The 24,531-nt window shown below is 44.8% G+C and overlaps 2 protein-coding genes across 8 annotated transcripts in view; one reads left to right on the forward strand and one right to left on the reverse strand.

The window, feature by feature from the left end:
- Positions 1-3,131: 3,131 nt before the first annotated feature.
- Positions 3,132-11,036, reverse strand: Mrpl22 (mitochondrial ribosomal protein L22). The gene is made up of 7 exons (XM_075992525.1): positions 10,928-11,036; positions 10,799-10,847; positions 9,691-9,808; positions 7,636-7,701; positions 6,775-6,852; positions 5,086-5,155; positions 3,132-3,417 (listed from the first exon to the last, which is right to left on the reverse strand). Exons 1-7 carry the CDS (start codon positions 10,953-10,955, stop codon positions 3,206-3,208), a joined length of 621 nt encoding a protein of 206 aa, XP_075848640.1. The 5' UTR covers positions 10,956-11,036; the 3' UTR covers positions 3,132-3,205.
- Positions 11,037-12,798: 1,762 nt separating this feature from the next.
- Positions 12,799-24,531, forward strand: part of Gemin5 (gem nuclear organelle associated protein 5) — a 47,654-nt gene continuing 35,921 nt past the window's right edge. For 4 of the 7 annotated variants that reach the window (XM_075992517.1, XM_075992518.1, XM_075992519.1 and 1 more), the window contains exons 1-6: positions 12,799-13,062; positions 13,863-14,023; positions 15,681-15,862; positions 18,166-18,317; positions 18,691-18,810; positions 22,270-22,402. In XM_075992517.1, the coding sequence (XP_075848632.1) occupies positions 12,897-13,062; positions 13,863-14,023; positions 15,681-15,862; positions 18,166-18,317; positions 18,691-18,810; positions 22,270-22,402 (914 nt within the window). In that variant the 5' untranslated portion in view covers positions 12,799-12,896. The remainder of the gene's footprint in view (positions 13,063-13,862; positions 14,024-15,680; positions 15,863-18,165; positions 18,318-18,690; positions 18,811-22,269; positions 22,403-24,531) is intronic. The other 3 variants (XM_075992520.1, XM_075992523.1, XM_075992524.1) reach the window with 1 other exon arrangement.

Raw genomic sequence — 24,531 nt, forward strand, 5'->3', positions numbered from 1 at the left:
TTTTAGAAAGAATTTGACTTTTTTCATTCTGTTGACACATACCAGGTGTACATTTTCCTGTTAATTGCATTAGCATACTTTAATTATGTAAGTGGTTTCAAGACATTGTCTGCGTGCGTGTGAAATACTTGGGAGCATGCGTAGCCCTACGCAGTCTTCATTTGCACAGAGTTCAATCTCCGCACTTATAGACTGGATGTGTGCTGATCTTCCCGATTCCTGGTGATTACTTTCAGTTCCTCCTCAGTTTCCACACCTGAGAAAGCTCAGTCTCTCATTACCAGACCCAGGGCCTTCGGCTGTCACACATTTTGCTGTAAACAGGGTATCTTTGGCTTCCTGTGTGAAAAGCTGTCTCCTCTTGACTGCAGGTATGAACAGTATGTCTCGGTCATGTGCAGACACCCCTTCTGTGTATCCCCAGCAGGGACAGGGCTGGACCCGAGGGCAGTCCTAATGACACTGGTTCTCATCTACATGTGGGCTACTGGTATTTCCTTTTTCACAAAGGAATATTCAGATCATTTGCCTACTTTAAACACTGTATTTTTTTTTTAAGACAGGGTCTCACTGGTGGTCTTGGCTAGCCTAGAATTAAATACGTAGACCACACTGATCTCAAATTCACAGAGATCTATCTGCCTCTGCTTCCTGAGTGCTGGGATTAAAGACATTTGATACCTCAGTGGACTAAATTTGGATTCCTTTCTGTTCTCTGTGGATGTGAAGCCTGCCCTCTTCTCGTTGAGAATTCTGCTCACCTGGTGACTCTCTGCTATTTGGAACCTGTTGGTCTATCAGAAGCCATGTGTAGACTTTTTTTTTCTCAGCACCGCCTTGCCAGTGTCCACGTGTGGACTCCTGTTTCTCGGCATCGCCTTGCCAGTGTCCACGTGTGGACTCCTGTTTCTCGGCATCGCCTTGCCAGTGTCCACGTGTGGACTCCTGTTTCTCGGCATCGCCTAGCCAGTGTCCACGTGTGGACTCCTGTTTCTCGGCACCACCTTACCAGTGTCCACGTGTGGACTCCTGTTTCTCGGCATCACCTTACCAGTGTCCACGTGTGGATTCCTGTTTCTCGGCATCGCCTTGCCAGTGTCCACGTGTGGACTCCTGTTTCTCAGCATCACCTTACCAGTGTCCACGTGTGGACTCCTGTTTCTCGGCATCACCTTACCAGTGTCCACGTGTGGACTCCTGTTTCTCGGCATCACCTTACCAGTGTCCACGTGTGGACTCCTGTTTCTCGGCACCACCTTACCAGTGTCCACGTGTGGACTCCTGTTTCTCGGCATCGCCTTACCAGTGTCCACGTGTGGACTGCTGTTTCTCGGCATCGCCTTACCAGTGTCCACGTGTGGACTCCTGTTTCTCGGCACCACCTTACCAGTGTCCACGTGTGGACTCCTGTTTCTCGGCACCACCTTACCAGTGTCCACGTGTGGACTCCTGTTTCTCGGCATCGCCTTACCAGTGTCCACGTGTGGACTGCTGTTTCTCGGCATCGCCTTACCAGTGTCCACGTGTGGACTCCTGTTTCTCGGCACCACCTTACCAGTGTCCACGTGTGGACTCCTGTTTCTCGGCACCACCTTACCAGCATCTTGAACTTTATTTTCCTCTTACTCCAGTTTCTAGCCGCACTTGAGTCTTTGATCCATTTGAGTTGCTTTTTGCCCAGGTTGAGAGATGGACATTTTACTCTTCTGCATGTACACACCTTGCTTCCCTACCACCACACCTTACCTGTCATTTCTGCTTGTTTCTGGCACCTCACCTTTGTTGAGAATATATGGAGAGGTTTAAGCCATAGCACCACAGTCAAGAGCATTAGCTGCTCTTGAGGAGGACCCAGGTCCAATTCCCAGCACCCACCTGGAGGCTCACAACTATCTGTAATTCCATCCAAAGCCCTCGTCTGAACTCTGCAGGTACCGCACACACATGGTGTAATGCATCTGTATACATAATCTCAAAAAAATTCTTTAAAGAGAATATGTTGGCTATAAAAGGTAGTTTAAAACTGAGAAATTCACGCCGGGCGGTGGTGGCGCACGCCTTTAATCCCAGCACTCGGGAGGCAGAGGCAGGCGGATCTCTGTGAGTTCGAGACCAGCCTGGTCTACAAGAGCTAGTTCCAGGACAGGCTCCAAAGCCACAGAGAAACCCTGTCTCGAAAAACCAAAAAAAAAAAAAAAAAAAAAAAAAAACTGAGAAATTCATGAAGTACAGTATTTTCTTAAGGATGCATCTTATTTTTAAATATGTGTTTGTGCATGAGTGTAAGTAACCTCAAAGGCTTGAAGAGGGTGCTGATACCTCTACAGCTGGAGTTGCAAGCAGTTGTGAGCCACCATGTGAATGCTGGAAAGCAAACTCAGGTCCTCTCCAGGAGCAGCAAGCACTCTTAGCAACTGCTCATAATGTACGGTTTGACAGTTCTAACAAGTACCTTAGTGGTAAAGCATTGGCCTACCATGGCTATAAGCCAGTGCTGCAGATGAGTGAGTTTATCCTGGGGTATCTGTCTTGCCTATTGCTCTGTTTATCTGAGGTTTTTATATATTAATATCATGCTGCTTTCGTTACTGTGGCTCTCTGTACCATGTTGTCTAGCCTGGCCCCAAACTTAGTATGTAAAGGGACTTTGTCATTTACCAAGATCTTTGCTAGTAGTTACACTGAAGAGAAGCTAAAGAAGTTTTAAAAAATAAGTAAATAAAGAAATAAGCTTGGAATTGAGGATTTTGGTTCAACTGTTTCTACTATAAGGAGTAATGTACAGATGAAGCAATCATATCAAGATACTAATGTCACTCTTCACAGGGGTGGGGGGGACAGAGAAAGAGGGAGGAAGAGAGGGGGAGGGGGAAAGGGATCTATGAGGGCCAGGCACTACTACTTTGATATTAATTTCTGCTATGAGAGCGCCACCTACTGTCTGGTTTTAGAATGCAATGCTAAGGTTGGTTCAAATCCTCTTTACCTTGAAAAATGAAACAAAAACATTATCCTCTGGCCTCTGCACATGCACACCCGGATATGCACATCCACACACATGTATATAAACTCCCACACACTCACAAAAAAAAACCTTGCAGTTACATACTGCACTTCAAAAATTCAATGACAAAGCATAAAAACCACTTGTTTTTACTGTTTAAAATAAACATAAGCTATATACACTGTGGAGCCAGAATGACCATCACAGAGTGTGGATGATAGTCCGGCTTCGAAGTTGCTGAATATACTCTTTGGCATGATCAACTGTTGTCTTGGGTGCTTCGGGTAGGGGTGGGGGTCCTTCCACCAGCTTCACAAAATAGTGGCAATAGACCTTCTCCATGATACCAAAGCGACCTCGGCCATGGTAACGGAGGCGCTTCAGGCATTGGCCTCTTCCTGAGGTAGACTCAGCTATAGAGAAAAGAAAGAGAGAATTATGGACATGTCTGCTATCCATAGGACTGCATCTACACAGCTAAGCAAGTCCAGACCCATCTCTCACTAGATCCTAAGAAGCAGGAGCTTGCCGGTTGGCTAGAACACGCTCGTCCCAGCCACGAGTCTCCTGAGCACTAAGTAGGAGTGAAGGTGAAGGTAGGAGGTAGAAGGTGAAGCATGAACCCTGCCGCCACACAGTTTATGTTGGAGGAAGACAGAAAATATGGTAACACCTTCAATTAATGCAAGTTTCGTGAATTAAACAAATCTGACTAACGTGGCATAGACTGATGGGATGGTAGAGATGTCTCTGAAACTTGACCTGAGACCAGAATCACCTCCATCCCTGTTCCTGTAAGAGAGCAGTAAACACATCCTGTTCCTGAACTCAGCTTGTTTAGGAAGACAACAGGGGCACACTGACACTAACCACGTTTAAGAGGCACACAAACAAAGAGGACATGAGAGTCAAGCATAGGGAAACAGACTCTATACAGGCCTATAAGTGAAAGAAAATTCCATTCCCTAACACACAGATAAGAAAGGCAAGAATGGGGCTGGTAAAATGGCTCAGAATGTAAAGCTCCTGCCATGAGAGCCGACAACCCAAGTTTGCCCTTGGAATCCACATAAAGGTCAAAGAGATATGATTCCACGAAACTGTCTTCTGACCTCCACAGGCAAGCTATGGTGCATGTGCATATGTACATAGCTTGGATACTCTGAACAGTGCCCCAGTGAACACAGGTGTACAAGTGTCTATAGTAAGCTGACTAAGTCCTTTGGATGTGTGCTGTGGGGTGCTGAGGCTACATCATGTGGTTGGTCTGTTCTAGCTTTTGAGAGCTCTTCATATTGATTTCCTCAGTGGCTGTACTAGTTTATATTCCTACCAGGAAAGTTTTAAGGTTCCCACTGCCACTCTGGCTGAGGATATTGAACTTTTGGTCATGTAGTTTATATTTTTTCTTAAGAACTGTGTAATTCATTTGCTTGCTCACTGATTGGATGATTCAGTGGTTTTGGTCCGTCTGTGTTTCTCTCTCTCTTATAGATCAGCAGGTCCTCCATCCTGATGACTAGAAGGCTCAGTCACTCTCATGGCAGAGGCACATTATAAAAAAGACCCTTATAGTTTACATGCAATCCTTTAGTCACCTCCCCCCAACAACTACCCCTACCCTGAGATAGTCTCTCTGTGTAGATCTAGTGGTCCTGGACTCACCATGTAGACCAGGCTGGCCTTGAACTCACGGAGAGTCGCCTGCCTCTACCTCTACCTCTTGGGTACTGGTACTAAAGGTGTGTGCACCCCAACCAATAATTAATCCATCTTTTAGATAATTTGTGGTCATTCTCAGTTTTATTGTGGCTAAAGGGTAGCAGCATGAGCCAGTTCTAAAATCCTTGTGTACTAAGCACTGATGAGAGAACCCACGCCCTCAGTCCCATTATGAACAGGCAGCTAGAAGCTAGTACATCTGTCACTCGTGACAAATTAACGCTGCAGTGCTACGGGCTAAAGAAAGTCCTTACCAGAGCAAGCAATTGGCCTAAGTATTCAGACATCAAAGACCATTTTCACCAAACTCGGCATCAAGTCAAAGACATCCCTGATGCTAAAGATAGAAGAATTCTTACCTATATATAAGTTGGATCTGAATTCCACATTATGGTCTCTCACTGCCATGTCTTGTGCTTCTAAGAGTACCTTGAACAACAAGAAAGGCCTGTTCATATAGCTGATTCTGAACTAAAGTGAGATGAAATATCTCATCTTTTTTTTTAAAGGTTTATTTATTACATACAGTGATCTGCCTGCATGTGTGCCAGAGGGCACTAGATCTCATTACAGATGCTTGTGAGTCACCATGTGGTTGCTGGGAATGGAACTCAGGGCCTCTGGAAGAGCAGCCAGTGCTTTTAACTGCTGAGCCATCGCTCCAGTCCCTCATCTTTTATTATGTCTAAAATGTGCCTAATCAAAGCTTCACTTCACAGCAAACTTTTTTTTATTTATTGGTAGTTTTTCTTTTTTTGGTTTTTCGATACAGGGTTTCTCCGTAGCCTTGGAGCCTATCCTGGAACTAGCTCTTGTAGACCAGGCTAGCCTTGAACTCACAGAGATCCACCTGTCTCTGCCTCCTGAGAGCTGGGATTAAAGGTGTGCATCACTACTGCCAGGCTTTGTCTTGTTTTTTTAGACAAGAGTATACTCTAGCTCTGGCTGTCCTGGAACTCACAGAGATTGACATGCCTCTTGCTCCCAAGAGTGCTGGAATTAGAGGCATGCACCACCATTCCCAGTCACAGTGAAGTTTTTTTTTTTTTTAAAAATATTTATTTATTTATTATGCATACAATATTCTGTCTGTGTGTACGTCTGCAGGCCAGAAGAGGGCACCAGACCTCATTACAGATGGTTGTGAGCCACCATGTGGTTGAACTCAGGACCTCTGGAAGAGCAGACACTGCTCTTAACCACTGAGCCATCTCTCCAGCCCCCACACAGTGAAGTTTTTAAAGGCATCAAATGCTGGATGCACCAAGGAAAAGGGAACAATGAGCATCCCTTCCTCAAAACTAATGTAGGGCCCAGCGCCCTGCTGAGGCTTGGAGGCCACACCGTTGGAAGGAACATTGAATCTGAGTCAGGGACTCAGGCCTTCTAAAAACGGAACACCATGTGCCTAGCACATCAGTACTGTGCTTTGTGAGGCGTTGGAGACCCTAGAGCTATGTACAAATACAAACCAATGACCAGAAAAGAAGCAGCAGAGACAACAAGCTTCTGAGTCTGCTGAGTGCCACGCCAGGGCTTCTTCTGACCAACTGCTTATACAAAATCATAAATTCTCATTGTAGAAGTTGGCTCCCCACCCCTCAAAATAGACTCTTGTGAAAAGCAAAAACTATAACAAGTTTGGGGTTGGAAGTGCAGTTTAGTGGTGGATTATATCCCTAGCATATGGTCAGTCCTAAGTTTAATCTTTAACACCACTCTAAATAAGGCCCAAGTCATTTTTCAAAAAGACTTCTAATTATTTTATATTTTTGGTTGTGAGCCTAGCCTTTAACGGCTGAGCCATCTCTCCAGCCCGACTTCTAATTATTTTATCAACAACAATAAGTCTGGTTCATATAAAGGCATCCGAGGAAAAATGTATGTAAAGCATCTATTTCTCAGGAATGAGGGACTTAAGGGACTTAGGAAAACCAGAAGCCATAAATCTGTATCTCATGAAAAATACATTTACACCACAAATCTTAGGAATAAAGGGTTTAGGCTTAAAGATGGCAGCATGCCCATCCCTCCCAACCAAGTCTTACCTCTTTTATTATTTGAGCCCCCTTTTTGTCATTGAACTCCAACTGAGCCAAAGCCTGATCGATGGACATGCCTCGTATCTAAGGGGAAGACAAATGAACAAACTTCTCAAAAGCAATAAGAACCTTACACTAACAGCTAGAATTCTAGAAACTGTGCGTTAAATCCAAGCAAAATAGAACAAAAAGAAAGAAAAAAATTGAAAGGGATCCTATCTTTTAGTTAAAATCAAACTTACATTCTGCAAGCACAAAATCAAGTTTTATGTACAGCAGTTTCAGAACTATTAAGGCAGACCCGACTGAGAGATCACACTCCTCCTCCTCACGAGCACTAAATGCTTCTGTATTGCTGCAGTTCTCTCTCTCCTCAGCAAGAACCAACAGTATCATGAGGTTAGGTCTGTTTGTACAAGGTGAACAAGAAGTATCCTGGGTTCTCTCCTCTCTCCCTCCTTCACCAAAACACCACTTAAGAACTGTGTCACAGCCAGGCGGTGGTGGCACATGCCTTTAATCCCAGCACATGGGAGGCAGAGGCAGGCGGATCTCTGTGAGTTCGAGGCCAGCCTGGTCTATAGAACAAGTTCCAGGACAGGCTCCAAAGCTACAGAGAAACCCTGTCTCATGCACGTGCCCTAGGTCCTCTGGCTGTGGGTGCTTCTGCTGCCCTTGTTTCAGTGTCTACTTCCACTGTGATTCAGTGTCTCTCTCAATGACCCGCTGGTCACTGAACACACAATGACACTCCCTGCTCTTTGGAAAATTTCGGCTACTAATGCTCATGTTCTTCAGAGAGAACTTCAGAGGGAACACACAGTTTCTTTTCCTGGGCATTACATGGGAGGAGTCATGTTAGCTTACCAGTTTTGCCAGATACCACATCTTGTCCTTGCTGTATTTTATTTGTCTCCTACAATGGTAAATTTCCTTGCAAGTAGGAAAAAAGAAAGACATGTTGTAACAGGTTTATCAAAGAGATGTAACTTTTAGTTCCCATACTCTATGCCCAATGACAACACTGTTGTCACAGGAAAGAAAACAAAGCACTACAAAGACTCCAGAGATTCTTTTTTTATATACAAAATTTGCTTTATTTCAAAGTCTCATGTTAAAAAATTAGTAAGGAAGAAACAGAAACTATAATTCTTTCACCAAGTAACTACTGAGCAACTCACAGTTTTTAGTAAGTTGAGTGGGGAGAGGAATCTTATAAACCTTTTCTAAACTGAAACTGACAAACCAAGTGGTTTGCTCAATACCCGAAAGCCTGCAAGAAGAGGGAAAAGCCAGGCATAGGAGAAATCTAAGTCCAACATGGGTGCCTTTTATGACGGTCTGAATGAAAATGGCCCCCACAAACTCACAGGGAGTGGTATTATTTGAAAGGATTAGGATGTGTGGGCTTGTTAGAGTAGGTGTGGTCTTGTTGGAGGAAGTGCATCACTGGGGGTGGTCTTTGAGCTTTCAGAAATTCAAGCCAGGCCCAGTGGCTTTCGCTCTTTCTGCTGCCTGCCCATCCGTATGTAGCACTTTCAACTATCTCTGCAGTATCATGCCTTCCTGCATGCCAGCATGCTTCCAACATAATGATAGCAGATTAAACATCTGAACCTGTAAGCCAGTCCCAATTAGATGTTTTTCTTTATAAGAGATGCCATGGCCATGGTGTCTCTTCACAGCAGTAAAAATACTAAGACACTCCCAAACTTCCTCAAAGACTCGAAAATCCACCTTCTTCCAACTATTAGCCCTATTACCACTCAAAAAAAAAATCAAAATATATATTTTTAACTATTTTTTTTAAATATTTATTTATTTATTTATTATGTATACAATATTCTGTCTGTATGCCTGAAGGCCAGAAGAGGGCGCCAGACCTCTTTACAGATGGTTGTGAGCCACCATGTGGTTGCCGGGAATTGAACTCAGGACCTTTGGAAGAGCAGGCAATGCTCTTAACCACTGAGCCATCTCTCCAGCCCTATTTTTTTAATTAGATAGCTGGAGCTCAGCTGTAAGAATTGTTTACAAAGTCCTGGGCTTGAGCCCTGAAACTGCTTACACCGTATGTGGTAATCCTCAGCAGATGTATATGCAGGCCACCACAAACCCACTTAAAGTTGCAGGCTGTTTTACATCTCAGATCAGAATAATCTCTGGCTGTTGACATATGTAAAATAACAATTTTATTACTGAGCAGCTAAAAGTAAGATACATCTTTGTTAGGCATCCAATGATTCAATACAAACCTGAGGTTCAAAGGTTTATATATTAAAAAAACAAAACAGTAATTGTGTCTCTATTCAAATACACAATGGCTTAGGCAACTCATGCCAACTCATCATGCTTCACTACCATGTAAACTATCAGCAGGGTGGTGGTGGTGCACGTTAATCCCAGCACCCAGGATGAAGAGGCAGGCGGTCTCTGTGAGCTTGAGTCTAACCTGAACTATAAAGTGAAAAATAGCCAGTGCTGCATAGATGCTGTCTCAAAAAAAAAAAAAAGCAACCAGAAAATTAAAACGTCACCAAAAAGCCTCAGGCAGTGAAAAATCAGCATCTCAAGAACTCAGGTCGGCTCGGAGGAGATGGAGTAAAGACAAGCAAATAAGCAACAGCACTGGCGATCTAAGATACAGGCAATCTGGTGGGCTTACGTCAATTAATTACAACATGTACATTGTTGCGCAATTTCCCTTTAACATGGAACAAAAACTCACTCTGGACACATAAGAACACGAGTACTGGACAGGCAGGGCTAAGTGGTGCACACCTTAAATTCCAGCACTTGGGAAGCAGAGACAGGCAGATCTCTGTGAGTTCAAAGCCAACCTGGGCTAAGTGTTGAATTCAATACCAACCTAACTCAAAAGGAAAAAAAAAATTAAGAGATTATTTCTACCCATAAACTTACTGCTGGTCTCCGAGGTTCACCAGGCAGTTGTGGTGGGTAAACAATATTATTCTTCTTCTCCCATCTTCGAGAAATGTCAAGAGAAGCACTTGTGTGGATACACGATTGGGGTAAAACTCTGAAAAGAAAGAAGTCTGTAAAATGATCAAAACTTGGAACTTTGCTGCAGTTTTGGAAGCCACATCACCACCATTTGGGCAACTTTAGGCTCACCACTGGAAGTTCATTAACAGAAGCTAGTTTAATTGGAGGCTAAGAGGAGAGCTTGCAGCTTGTGTAAGTCAAATGGTATAGGTATTAACCTACACTCTTTGCCCTGACCAGTGAATGCCGATAATTTTTTTTTTTTTTTTTTGGTTTTTCGAGACAGGGTTTCTCTGTGGCTTTGGAGCCTGTCCTGGAACTAGCTCTGTAGACCAGGCTGGTCTCGAACTCACAGAGATCCGCCTGCCTCTGCCTCCCGAGTACTGGGATTAAAGGCGTGCGCCACCACCGCCCGGCTTGATAATTTTTTTAAAAGACCTATTTGTTGCCGGGCAGTGATAAGGCAGAATAAAGTAGGTAGGGAAGACTGAACTGAATGCTGGGAGGAAGAAGGCAGAGAGTCAGGGAGAAGCCAGGTAGCCCCAAATGGAACCTTATCTGGTAAGTCACAGCCATGTGGCGATAAACAAATTATGGAGATGGGTTGATTTGGGTGTAAGAGCCAGCTAATAAGAAGCCAGAGCTAAGCCGGGCGATGGTGGCAAAAGGGTCAAACTCCATTTGCCCGAGGCGCTGAGAGACAACATCGAGAGCGCGTTCGGCACAATGTCAGGCAAACTTCGAGTCTCCAAACAGTCCTTGCCCACGCAAGTAACCAAAGAAGTAACTAGGAATGTTTGTTGGTATACCACACGACGTGGAAGAACAGAATTGTGGCCAGAAAATAGGGAGAGGATGTTCAGAAAACACTGAGCGAAGCCTCGGCGGCAACAATCTTCACCGTCTCGGGCCGTGCAGCTCTCCCACCCGAGGCCTAACGCACAGCCCCGCACACCAGCGCCCAGTGAGGAACGAGGACGCGGCGCAGCCAGGGCCGCTAGAATCTCCGTGGCGCGAGACTTACCGCAGCGTCTGCGTTGCCCAGATCCTCAGGTTAGGTATCCACAGTGCACCTACAACATGAATACGCGCTGTCAGCTCTGATTCTCACAGTCTCCCCGTTCCCAAGTTCTAGGAAAGCCTTAAGTCTTACCCAACTCTCGCAGCACAGTGGCCGCCATGCTGGCCCTACGGAAGCCACTGAGTTCAAATGCCGGCTGGCAGCACGCATGCGCAATAGGAGGCCCACGCCAACCCGGAAATTCTGAATGCGTTGTCGTGGAGACCTAGAATGCGTGGTTCAGGCGAAAAGTCTGGTCACACCAACCTTGCTTTAGAATGAATGACCTCATAAAGACGGAAAATCGGTGGATTTCCGGAAATTCACCTGGATTCAGAAAAATTGTAGTCTCACCCATAAACAGCCTGAAAGAACAGGAAAACCTGTTCATCCCAAAGATTCGAGTCCAAAAATACAAAGAGAAAGACCAGCGACCCAAATCATCGTGGCCAAATTAATTAAGCAAGCAATTAATTAAAGAAAGCTCTTTAAATTCATGTACATGAGCTGCCTCCCCCTAAGACAGGGTTCGAGAGGTCGGCACTGGATCTGAGGAAGACAAGGGTTTTTTAGTTCAGGGGTAGAGAGCTTCCAAATGGGGGAGTTGGCAAGCAAAATAAGGTGGGGTTATAGGAGCAGAATATAAACATAAGTTAGTCATGACAAACTCCTGAACCAAAGATATGATAGCAAGGTGCCTGTAACAAGGTAGCCATAACAACCTCTTGCAACAAAGAATTGCAAGATGGTTTTGAAACAAAGGCATGGATGGACGGCCTTTCTTGTAACAGGCGGTACACAACCACCTGTAGTCAAGGTTACAGGTGGGGCATAGCCCAACCCTTGAGAAACAGAGGTTTAATCATAAACAGGAATGAACCTAGTTTCTCTTTACAATTAAGCCTAAAATGGAAGCGGGCTGGGCTGGTTCCACAAACTGTCTCTGCAGTGGACCTCATTGTTCTTCTTGGAAATGACTGCAACATCAGCGCATAAGAGACTGGTGTTAAAGAGTTGGGAGCGCAAGGACACGCTGTGATACACAAGCCACACAAGCCAGGCTCTGTCTCAAAAGAAAAGAAGCCTGGCTTGGTGGCGCATGTTTGTAATCGCAGCATAGGAGAGGCTGAAGTGGGATGATCACAAGTTCAAAGGCACACTGGACTGCAAATTCCAGGCCTTCCAGAACTATGACACCCTATCAAGAAAGAAAGGGGGGGGCATCACTCTCCTTACACAAAAGTTTGTGAACATTATTGAGAAAACTCAAAAACCAAATTGCCAGGCATGGTGGCACACACCTTTAATCCCAGCACTCAGGATGGCAGAGGCAGGAGCATTTCTGTGAGTTCAATGCCAGTCTGGTCTACAAAGCAAGTTCCTGGCTAGTCAGAGCTGCATAGTGAGACTGTCTCAAAATAAAACAAAAAAAGCAAACGGAGGCAGTGAAATGGCTCAGCTGGTTGAGAAACTTTCTGCAGACCCCACATCATGGAAGGAGGGAACCAACTCCCGCAAGCTGTCCACTGACGACCTGATTTATTTTATTTTAACAGGCTCTCACATGATAACCCGGGCTGCTTGGCCTGGAGCTCACGGCAATCCTCCTGCATCAGCTCCCTGAGTGCTAGGATTTAGCCAGAGCTCCAAATCATTCTTTTAGTATTTAGTTAAATATATCCTTACAACTGTCAGAGAAACACTGTCGGGGTGGGGGTGGAGGGACACTCCCAAAACTGGCAAAGTACGCCACTACGTATCTTTAAAAAATTTTTAATTAAAAAAAAAATTGGGATACTGAACTGCCCTGAAGACTAAATTGCAGAGGCTGGTTGGCGGGTTCCACCGGTCTAATCCCTTAATTAAGGAAAATGCTTAACCTCAGGGCCCTGAATTCAGTCCCAGGTGGCGCACGCGAACTACAGCGCGGCTTGGACCTCGGCGCGCTCCGTAGCGCCCGCTTCAGGGGCGGGGTTCACCTTGGTACCGCCCCTCCCGCTACACGCCGCGGTTGCGAACCACACCACCGGAGCTGCTCGCTTGAGCCTCGGCGGCCGCGGAGATGAAACCAGAACCGCTGACGCTGCCGCCGTCACCCAACTGGTACTGCGCGCGCTGCAGCGACGCGGCGCCCGGAGGCATCTTTGGCTTCGCTGCGCGGACCTCCGTCTTTCTCGTCCGCGTGGGCCCGAGCGCGGGCGCGAACCCAGGGGCGCCCCCGTTTCGAGGTGAGCCCCCCCACGGGCCGGTGCGGTCCTTCCTGCCGTGCTTTGCGGGGTTTGTAGGTCGCCGGCTCGTACCAAGCGCCCACGTGGGACCATTACGCTCGGAGGGGCTGGCCCAGGCAAGACCCGGAGTTTACCGCGCTTCCTCCCTTGCCAAGGCCCCGCCGGCCCCTGGGACGCCCCCTGGGGTAGGGGCTGTTCTCGGTTCCCTACTCCCGCTGCGTAATAACGGAATGCTGATTTCTGTTTGGATGAATGGGGTGAGGCAGAGTTTGCGCCAGATGCGATGAGGCTTGTCTGTGATTCCTTCAACTCGGGAGGCTGTGGTTGGAGGATTTCTGCACTTTCAAAGCCAGCCTAGGCTACATGAGTGAATTCCAAGCCAGCCAGAGCGCCATAGCAAGATCTTGACACAAAAGAAAACGAAGCAAACAAAAACCAGGGTTTGATTATGCCTTTTCGTTATGAAATACCAGCTTATTCTATTCTTTATGACCTATGGCAAGATTAGGTAAAAATGGCTTTAACGTTCACCTGTGGACTAAGTTAAGCCTGGTCCTCAGCCTGTGAACTTGGCCCAACAGAGGATGTGAAGATTGCTTCATAGATGAGAATACTGAAGTTCAAAGAAAATGAATCGGTGTGAAGTCCCGGGCTTCTGGCACCTGGCATTTCTGTTGTGAGTGCCCGAAGGGTTTTGTTCCACTTGTGTTACAGTGACTCCCGGTCACCGCTTGTTCATCCAGCTGCATGCGAGTTGTCTGGATAGTGATTTAGTTAAACAAGTCTGGTTTCACTTGCAGTTGTAGGAGAGTTGGTGGGACACACTGAAAGAGTATCCGGCTTCACTTTTTCTCATCACCCTGGACAGTACCACCTCTGTGCCACCAGTTCCGATGATGGGACTGTGAAAATCTGGGATGTAGAGACCAAGGCAGTGGTGACAGAGCACTCATTCCATCAGGTAACGTTCATCCCGAGTCCGCAGAGTGTTTTAATATGCCTCCTCCATGCGAAGGAATGTTAATAATCGGTGTTCATTTGTTAGATGTGTTGGAAGGGCTTCCAAAGCCTTGCTTTTAAGATGCATTTTGTTTTTTAAGAAAACAGTTTGAGTAGGGGATCTAACGTCCTGGGTTCGAGCCCTAGAACTGTATAAACCGGCATGGTGGTGCACACCTACAGTTCTAGCACTTGGGAACTGGATTCCAAGGCCAGCCTGGTCTGCGGAAGCTCCTGTCTGAGAGAGAGACAGGTGGGGGGTGGTGCAGACAGACCACAAGTGAGCTATGCTACCTATTTCTGAAAGTAATACTAAAGTGTGGATCCATGTAGTCACTAAGTCTTTTTTATGTATACTGGTGGTTTTTATGTGTATATGTCTGCACACCAGAAGAGGGCATTCTGATCCCATTGTAGACAGTTGTGAGCTACCATGTGTGTTCTGGAAGTCAAACCCAGTACCTCTGGAAGAGCATCCTTAACCACTGAGCCATCTCTCTAGCCCCTAGTCACTAATTTTCTTTTTCTTTTTTTTTTTTTTTTTTTTTTTTTTTTTTTTTTTTTGGTTTTTTGAGACAAGGTTTTTCTTTTTCTGTGTAACAGCCCTAGCTGTCCTGGAACTAGCTCTTGTAGACCAGGCTGGCCACAAGCTCACAGAGATCCACCTGCCTCTGCCTCCAGAGTGCTGGGATTAAAGGCGTGTCCACTACCGCCTGGTGTCACTAATTCTTATCTGTGGCTGCTTTCCTGAAACAACAACAGGTGAGGAACAGTGACAGATAGCAAGATCTACAAAGTCTAACAGTTGATAGGTTTATATATTTTGGCTGAGCCATCCCTTCAGGCCAATAGGTTTATATAAAATAAACACCTGGGCAGATAAAATGGCTTTTGAGGTCAAAAAGCTTGTCATGAAAGCCTGACGACCTGAGTTTTGATATTTTGTTTAACTTTATGTTGTATGTGTATAAGTGTTTACCTGTGTGCCTGGTGTCTGTGTTGATGAGAAGAGGTGAAAACCGAAGTGACTGAAGGTTGTTGACCGCATCTGGATGCTCTTGGCCACTGAGCCATCTCTCCAGCTCTCTGAATAATTTAATCTCTGGGAACCACGTAAAAGTCAGAGAGTACTGGCTCCATGAGTAGTCTTCTGACTGCCACGTGCTCAGCTGTGGCACATGCTCCCCACAGCACAAAAAACTTTGGGGCTCAAGAGAGGATTCAGCAGCTAAGAGTGCTTCCCGCTCTCCCAAAGCATCCAAGTTGGGTTCCCATCACCCACGTGCAGTATCTCACAACTCAGCGCCCTACTCCAGCCCCCGCATACAAACAAATGGCATGAACTTGCTCAGTCACACATAAATAAAAGTGTGTGTGTCCAGAAAGCCCATGGTGGTGCATGACTCAGGAGACTGAGGCGGGAGGATTGCTCTGAGTTCCAGGCCATCCTCTGGACTCCAGAGTTGAGACTGTGTCTCAAAAACACAAAAAGTTCTCACTTTAGATTTAACGTATTACTATACAGGTAGCTATAGACATTTCTTAATGTGCCTTACGTTAGGCTGGTTTACAGTGCAGTACTGACAGATGAGACTTACCTGGTTTTGGTTTGTTTGAAGCACACAATATCAGCCCTGCATTGGTCTCCGACGGTTAAGGACTTAATAGTGTCTGGGGATGAAAAAGGAGTTGTGTTCTGTTACTGGCTTAACAGAAATGACAGCCAGCACTTCTTCCCGGAGCCCAGGACCATTTTCTGTCTTACTTGTTCGCCTCATCATGAAGATTTAGTAGCCATTGGGTGAGTACCAAGTACCATGCTATCTGTAGATGACTTGGTTTGATTTATGGTCCTGCTTTTCATTCTCCTTGCCTTGTATGCCTCAGTCCTCGGAGGAAGCCTGCAACCCTGGTGCCATGTGATCTCTCGAGCCATACTTTTCTCCACTCCCCCTCTTACCGTAATAGTATGTTTTCTTCCCTCTTTCCATCTGATTTTTCCCGTCACTCTCCAAATGTTAGTAGTGTGTCCTTTCTCTTGGCTCACTTATACTGTCCTTGGATGTGGCATTAACTCCAGAGGGTCAGATGACTCTGCTTTGGGTCTGGCACTACAAATTGAACTAGGCATCCATGTGTCCTAACATGTACCTCACAAACAGGACAGACTTGTGAAGCTTTGGGATGTACAAAATAAAATTGTGTCTTACTTGGGAATATTTATAAGAAAGGCTAGGGATGCTAGATCACAAGTCAGAAACATTGGTTCCCTCTCAGAAGGCAAAGCAGAATTTGGTAGGAGGTGATATAAACTGGTTTGGTGGTGTTTTTTTCCCTTAAGCTGGGTAGTACTTTAAGGCAGAGGTTCTCAACCTTCCTAATAATGCTGTGACCCTTTAATACAGCTCCTCATGTTGTGGTGACCCCCAACAATAAAATTATTTTTGTTGCTATTTCATGACTAAATTTTGCTACTGTTACGAATCATAGTGCAAATATCTATATTTTCTGATAGTTTTACCGATCCTGTGAAGGGTGTAAAGGGTCATGGTCCACAGGTTGAGAACTGATAGTTTAAGGTTTGATTGTTGGTTTTTGTTTGTTTGCTTGTTTGTTTTTAACGTGTTTGGATATTTTACCTGCATGTTTTTACATCATGTGCTTACAGTGCCCTAAGTAACCAGAAGAGGGCACCAGATCCTCTGGGATGAGTGACAGATGGTGCTGAGCCTTCTTGTGGATGCTGGGACTTTAGATCCTTTGGAAGAGCAGCCAGTGCTCTTCACTAGCTATCTCTTCAGCCCCCAGTAGATACTTTCTATATGTCCAAAATAATTCACTTTTTTTTAAACTTTTATTTATTTATTTATTTAACTTTATTATGTTCGTTGGTGTGAAGGTGTCAGATCTCATGGAATTACATTTTCAGACAGTTGTGAGCTGCCATGTGGGTGCTGAGAATCGAACTCGGGTCCTCTGGAAGAGCAGTCGGTGCTCTTAACCTCTGAGCCATCTCTCCAGCCTCAATAATTCACTTTTTAAAAAGCTACTAGAACTTCTCAGTTTCTTCTGAATTCGCAGAATAACACTTAGGACAAATACAGCTCTCGGATACAGTGTGTCTTAGGGTTTCTGTTGGTGTGAAGAAACGCCATGACTACACAATTCATAGAAAACATGTAATTGGGACTGGCTTACAGTTCAGAGGTTTAGTCCATTCACCTCATGGCAGGAAGCATGGTAGTGTGCAGGCAGGCATGGGGCTGGAGAAGGAGCTGAGAGTATTACACCTTGATATGGAGGCAACAGGAAAAGATGCCACACAGGTTGTAACTTGAGCATCTGAGGCCTCAAAGCCCACCCCAGTGACACACTTCCTCCACCAAGGCCACAGCTCCTAATAGTGCCATTCACTATGGGCCAAGCATTCAAACACATGAGTGTATGCAGGCCATTTCTATTTAAACCACCACACAGTGTAACAGTTCTTGTTAGGTTTGTAGTTGGAAAGTAGTATCACTCGTGGATACTAAAGTAATATCACTTGTGGTAAAGTGCTTGTCTAGCATGTACACAGTCCTGGGCTTTGACTTGTGCCTGTGATCTCAGCCCCTAGGAGGTAGATGCAAGAAGAGCAAAAGTTTATGATCATCCTTGTCACATAGTGGGTTTATGGCCAGTCTGGGATGCTTGAGGCTTTCTCAAAGAAAGGAGAAGAAAATTTATTAACCAACTGTCTTTATTTTTTAATAACATTTCTAACTAATTTGTTTCCCCTCTCACAGCAGGGACAATACAGACAAGCTGTAAATCCAGTGGGTACTGGGAGGAGGGGTGGAGAATGGGAGAAAGTCATGTCTTTTGAGTTAATCTCAGCCCTGGAGGTTTACAAACAGATGTAAAAGGAGGTAGGGCACAGCGGGAAGGAGTCTTGAGAAAAAAGAGTAGAATTTAGAGTCTCAGGTCAAGCATACGTAGGATTTGAGTTGGTATCTGACAAGACAGAAAAGAAGAAAAGGAAAGTTGTGCTGCCTGGGTTAGAACTCAGAAAGGCTTAGCGGTGTGATCTGCATGCCCCTGCGATATTTCTAACTTATTTTTCAGCTACAAGGATGGGATAGTGGTTATCATTGACATCAGTAAGAAGGGAGAAGTCATTCACAGGCTTCGAGGTCATGATGATGAGATCCACTCCATAGCCTGGTGTCCTCTGTCTGGTGAAGACTGCTTACCTGTAAACCAAGAGGAAAACTCAGGTGAGACGATCGAAGGAGGCTTTGTTCTCCTCAGACCTAAAGAACTAAGTATAGAATTGCTACTTCTGAATTATACATAAAACTTGAGCTTCACAGATCAGACTAGGAGAGGGAGAGCTGAGTTTTGGTTTTTTATTTTTTGTTTTTCAAGACAGGGTTTCTCTATGGTTTTGGAGCCTGTCCTGGAACTAGCTCTTGTAGACCAGGCTGGTCTCAAACTCACAGAGATCCGTCTGCCTCTGCCTCCCGAGTGCTGGGATTAAAGGCGTGTGCCACCACCGCCCAGTGAGAGCTGAGTTTTGGGAAGTAACTTTTTAAGTCACAAGTGCTTATTCATTGTGAATTAAAAATAAAATTGCCATCTCTTTCCTAGAAGAGCCTGACATTCCCAATGGGAAACTTGTAGCAGAAACCCCCATCACAAAAGGCGGCTACTTAGCCACGGGAAGCAAGGATCAGACCATTCGAATCTGGAGCTGTTCCCGAGGGCGGGGTAAGGTTGATTCCTAGTGTTTGTACTACTTTCATTTCTGTTGCTAAAATAGCCACAACAAAACAACATGGAGGGAGTAAGAGTGTAATCAGTTTAACTCGGGTTTTGGTCCATCATTTATTTTTTTTAATTTTTTTTAATTTTTTAAAAAATATTTATTTATTATGTATACAATATTCTGTCTGTGTGGATGCCTGCAGGCCAGAAGAGGGCACCAGACCCCATTGCAGATGGTTGTGAGCCACCATGTGGTTGCTGGGAATTGAACTCAGGACCTTTGGAAGAGCAGACAATGCTCTTAACCTCTGAGCCATCTCTCCAGCCCCCATTTGTTATTTTTTTTTTTTTTTTTTTTGGTTTTTCGAGACAGGGTTTCTCTGTGGTTTTGGAGCCTGTCCTGGAACTAGCTCTTGTAGACCAGGCTGGTCTCGAACTCACAGAGATCCGCCTGCCTCTGCCTCCCAAGTGCTGGGATTAAAGGCGTGCGCCACCACCGCCCGGCTTGTTATTTTTTTTTAAAGATTGTTTGGCTTTTCTTTTATGTGTATGAGTATTTTGCATACACATATGTTTATATACTGTGTATGTGCTCATGGAAGCCAGAAGAGGGCACTGGATACTCTAGGAACTGTAGTTATAAACTGTTCTTTGCTCCCCATGTGGGTGCTGGAAACTGAACCTGGCATTTCTAGAAGAGCAACAAGTCCTTCTAACTGTGAGCTATTTTTCTCCAGCCCCATACAGTCCATTGTTTTAGAGAAGCTAGAATGAACTTGAAGCAGCTGGTTACATCCACAGTTGGGGCTGGTGCATGCACACCTACTGCTCAGCTTTCTCTACCTAAACCAAGGGTGGGGCCACCCATTTGTAGGCTGTGTTCTAGCTTCCTTTCTGTTGCTCTGATAAAACAAACCAAAAGTAACTTAAGGAAGGAAAGGTTGCAGTGTGTCATTGAGGGAAGTCAAGGCAGGAGTTGAAGGAGAAACCATCCAGTGGAGAAACGCCACATGGTGGTTCATTCCCTGGCTTATGCTTAGCTGACTTTCTTGTACAGGTGGGACCACCTGTGCAAGAATATATCCCATAGTGGGCTGTGCTCTCCTGTATCTGTTGGCAGTCAAGATGGTCCCCCACAGACATGCTCAGAGGCCAAACTAATCTAGATAATAGCTCACTGAGACTCTCTTCCCAAGCTTCCTATATTCTGTCTCAGTGTCTCTTTGGTGGCAAAGCCTGTACTGCTACAATAGAATTAGCTACTTGTGTCTGTTTTCTGGTACCTTCCAGAAGGCAAGGACCCCTGCTTTGCTGAAGGAGCTGTGCCTCCGTGCAAAGCAAGTCTGTCCTTGAGCTTACTATGTAGACCAAGGTGTCCTGAGACTCACAGAGATCCCCTGAGAACAAGATGTTTAAGAACAGGGATAATGTATTTTCCTTGACTCTTAAGAATGGAAAGAACCGGAGTTGTAGCTCCTAGAGACAAATACAGAGCAGGTGATACAGACCCAACATGCGCACTGTGTACTTGAACAAGCTTGCTATGTTCATATTGTCTTCAGACTTGTATTTATTGTTGTTGGGTAGATGATGTGTGCCTGTGAGGGTCAGAGGTAGCTCTAGAGTTGGCTCATACCTTTATGTGGGTTCTAGGGATCAGACTCAGGTCATCAGATATATGTGACCAACTCTCTGACCACTGAACTGTCTTGCAAGGATCACCACTTTGTTCAAATTAACCTAAACATACATCCGCAATTGGACCTCCCAGGACATCTGTCTGAGGATTCCTGAGCATGATGCTGTGTACAGTGGCCTTGGATTCCCCTTGAACAGCAGACCTGCTGGAGAGTACTGAAAAAGTTCAGTTTTCCAGACCCCACTTGGAGTCTCCTGAGTTAGATCTCTGAACTCAGACCCTGGAATGTGTGTTTTTAATGTTGTGCTTGTGGTTATGGTGAACAGCACAGCCCTCCGGGTCAGTACCAGTGGAAATTTCCCTGACACAATATGTCAACTGCCAGATTTGCCCATTACAGTTATAGGGTCAAAACCCCTTTGAGGGTCACATGACCCTTTCACAGGATTTACGTATCAGATTCCCCACATATCAGATATTTACATTATGATTCATAGTAGCAGCAAAATTAATTTTGAAATAGCAATGAAAATAATTTTGTTTGGGGTCACCACAATGTGTGGAACTGTATTAAAGGGTCTCAGCATTAGGAAGGTTGAGAACCACTGATCTAGGAAAATCCCACTGTCCTGCATTGTTGACAATTTCAGGTAGGTTCTTATTCTGATTAAGAACTCACTTTTCCACATAAGAATACTCAAATGTTCACATGTATATACGTGCATCTACAGGCAAAGGGTAACCTTTGGTGTTTTCGCTCTGGTGCCATTTAAAGACACAATTTCTCACTGACTTGGACTTGACAAGTTGGCTAGACTGGATGGTTAGCCAGGGAACCCATCTTCTGCCTCCGGAGCACCTGGAGCATATGCTAGCTATCATGTCTGGTTTTGTTTTGGTTTACGTTTTTTTGGTTTTTTTCTCCCGGTTTTTCGAGAAAGATTTTTCTTTGTAGCTTTGAAACCTATCCTGGAACTTGCCTTGTAGACCAACCTGGCCTCAAAATCAGGGATCCACCTCCTGAGTGCTGGGATTAAAGACGTGTACCACCACCCAGCATGCCTGGTTTTTTATATGGGTCCTGGGATTCAAATTCGAATTTTAATCCCTGCAAGGCAATCACTTTATGAACTAGGTTATCTCCCCAGCCTATTCCAAAGATACTTTTTGATTTTTCAAGACAGGGCTTTTCTGTGTAGCCTTGTCTGCCCTGGAACTCGCTCTATAGACCAAGGCGGCATTGAACTCAGAGGTCCACCTGCCTTTGTCTCCTGAGTGCTGGGATTAAAGGCATGAATCACCACCTCACTGCACAAAGTACTCTTAATTTTTCAAGTTTCTGGAGAGCCTGTAAAAGCCTGTTTGGCCTAAATGGCTAGATTGGAGTTAACCTCTATCTTAGTAATGTTCCCATAAGAAAAGGAGGTGTTCTTTGTGTGTGCTAGTGTTGTTAGGTATCTTCCTCAGTTCTTCATGTTTGTGGTGTTGTTTCTCTCAGACTTTTTTTTTTTTTTTTTTTTTTTTTTTTTTGAGACAGGATCTCTTTGAACCTGCAGCTCAGTGATGAGGCTAGACTAGCAGCTGGCCAGCAAGCTCCAGGGCTCTGCCTCTGTCTTTACCCCAACTGCAGCAGACTTCCCTTCAATGGGTGCTGGAGTCTTCATGCTTACATGAAGAATACTTTACTGAGTCATCACTCTAGCTCCCAAGGTTTTTCTGTAACTTAACCAGACAACTTGAGACCATAGAATTGAGGCTTTCTGGAAGGTTCAGAGTATTCTTTCACTGTTTTGAGAGCTCACTGACTTTCTTCTAATCTACAGGGATAATGGTTTTGAAATTGCCCTTTCTGAAGAGGAGAGGAGGGGGTGTGGACCCAGCAGTTAAAGAACGCCTTTGGTTGACACTTCATTGGCCCAACAACCAGCCAACACAGCTGGTATCCAGTTGTTTTGGGTAAGTCTTAGGGTCATGCTTTCAAATAAATACTATTTTCCTGTTCAAATTTAGAAATTTCCAGACTTATTGTATGTTCAGAAAATGAAGAAATAGGTGGCACATGTCCTTAATCACAGCACTTGGGAGGCAGAGGCAAGTGGATCTCAAGTTAGAGGCCAGCCTGATCTATAGAGTGAGTTCCAGAACAGCCAGGGCTACACAGAGAGACCCTGTCTTGGGGGAAAAAAGGGAAGAAAGAAAATGGAGAAATAACCAAGATTTATGTTATCATTGTAATTTTTTTTTTCAAAATTCAGAGTCTGGTATAGGGCACAGATTAGTCTAGAACTTAGGATCCTCCTGCCTCAGCTTCTTAAGTGCCTCACCTTGCCCAGCCATCTTAGCATAATAAATGAAATAATAGATGGGAAAATTCATGAGGCCTGTGCTGTTTACTAACTGAATCATGGCTCCTCGGGGTGTCTTTGCAGGCTAAGTCATCTCTCTGCCCCCCACCCACATGTACATGTACATGCTAATTGAAAACCCTAAGTGGTTTGACTTGAGCTTGCTCTGTAAACCAGGGTTTACAGAGAGTTCCCTGGTTCAGTTCATTGACATGAGCCACTCATAAAACTCACCTATTTATCAGATATTCAAAGAGGTACAGTTGAGATGAGATGCTCAGGGCAGCATGTGAGAAAGAGAAAGCATCTCCAGTCCTTTGGGTTTTATGGACTCATCATTAAATACATGTAATTGATGAAGCCATCTGTGACCAGCTTATCTTGATCCCTCCCCTTCCTTAAGGTTGGGCTGGGACTGCAAGTCACTCCCCTATCCTACCTGGATCTGCTGAGTGGCCAGCTAACATTTTGAAGCTGCCTAGAGGCTGCAGGTACCAGCTTAATGTGCAAAAGATAGTGCTTCAGAGATACATGCCAACGAAAGCAAAGACTAAATATGTATTTCACAGTGCCAAATTGCCCCTGGTTTCCAAAGACGCTGAGAGAATTTCACACACTAGTTCCTTGCTTTTAAATAAGACAACAGAAAAGCACATGCAAATTGCCCAGAATATCAGCCACACTACCTCCTGTCATGTACCACCTCAAAAATGATAAATCTTTAACTTTGCAAGTTTTAGTTGATTTTTATAAATTAAAGCTAAATCTGAAGATAAAGGCCTTTAAAAGGTAGTACAGTAGTACATGGACATTGCTAGGCCCTGCCTAAAACAACCAGTCCTCCAGAGGCTGAGGCAGAATGATCTTCAGGCTAGCCTGGGATACATAGCAAGGCTCTCTCAAAAAAAAAAACTTTTAAAAAGATTTATTTATTTTTATGTGCATTGGTATTTTGCCTTCATTGCATGTATATCTGCGTGAGGGTGCCAGGTCCCTTGGATCTGGAGTCAGACCATTGTGAACTGCCATGTGCATGCTGGGAATTGAACCTGGGTCCTCTGGAAGAGCAGTCAGTGCTCTTAACCACTGAGCCATCTCCCTAACCCCTCAGAAAAACTTTTTAAAAAGTTGAAGTTTGAAGAGTAAAAGCATACAGGAATCCTTCCCTCTGCCACCTTCCAGAGGCACTTCCTTTTCCTTCCTGTAGATGAGTAAAGATAGGACTGCGTGTTGCAGTTTCGTTGCTTTGCTTTAAAATATTTCAGAGATGTATTTGTTTATTGTGTGTGTTCCCACGTTTGCCATGGCTTGTGTGTAGAGTTGAGAAGAGGACAACTTTCAGGAATTGGTTCTCTCTCTCCAGCATATGGATTCCAGAGATAGGACTCAGGTCAGGCTTAGAGGCCAGTGCTTTACCATTGACCCATATCACTAGCCCTTTGTTTATTTTTTGTTGTTGATATTTTTGGTTGGGGAAGGGTATGTGGCTAGCCTGGAACTCTATGTAGTCAGGATGGTCTCAGACTCACAGAGGTTCACCTGACCCTGCCTCCTAAGTGCTGGCATCAAGGGTGTGTACCACCACTCCTGGTCCTTTTTTAATTTTTGAAGGTTCTCACAAATAGAGGTGTCCTTGAACTTCTTCCTGCCTCAGCCTTCTCAACTGAATTTAGAAAAGTGCGCGCCACCATACCTAACTCAAAAAACAGTTTCTGTATCTTTGTTTTGTTGCTTTTGTTT

The sequence above is a fragment of the Microtus pennsylvanicus genome, chromosome 11, assembly GCF_037038515.1.
Source record: "Microtus pennsylvanicus isolate mMicPen1 chromosome 11, mMicPen1.hap1, whole genome shotgun sequence".
Taxonomy (NCBI): Eukaryota; Metazoa; Chordata; class Mammalia; order Rodentia; family Cricetidae; genus Microtus; species Microtus pennsylvanicus.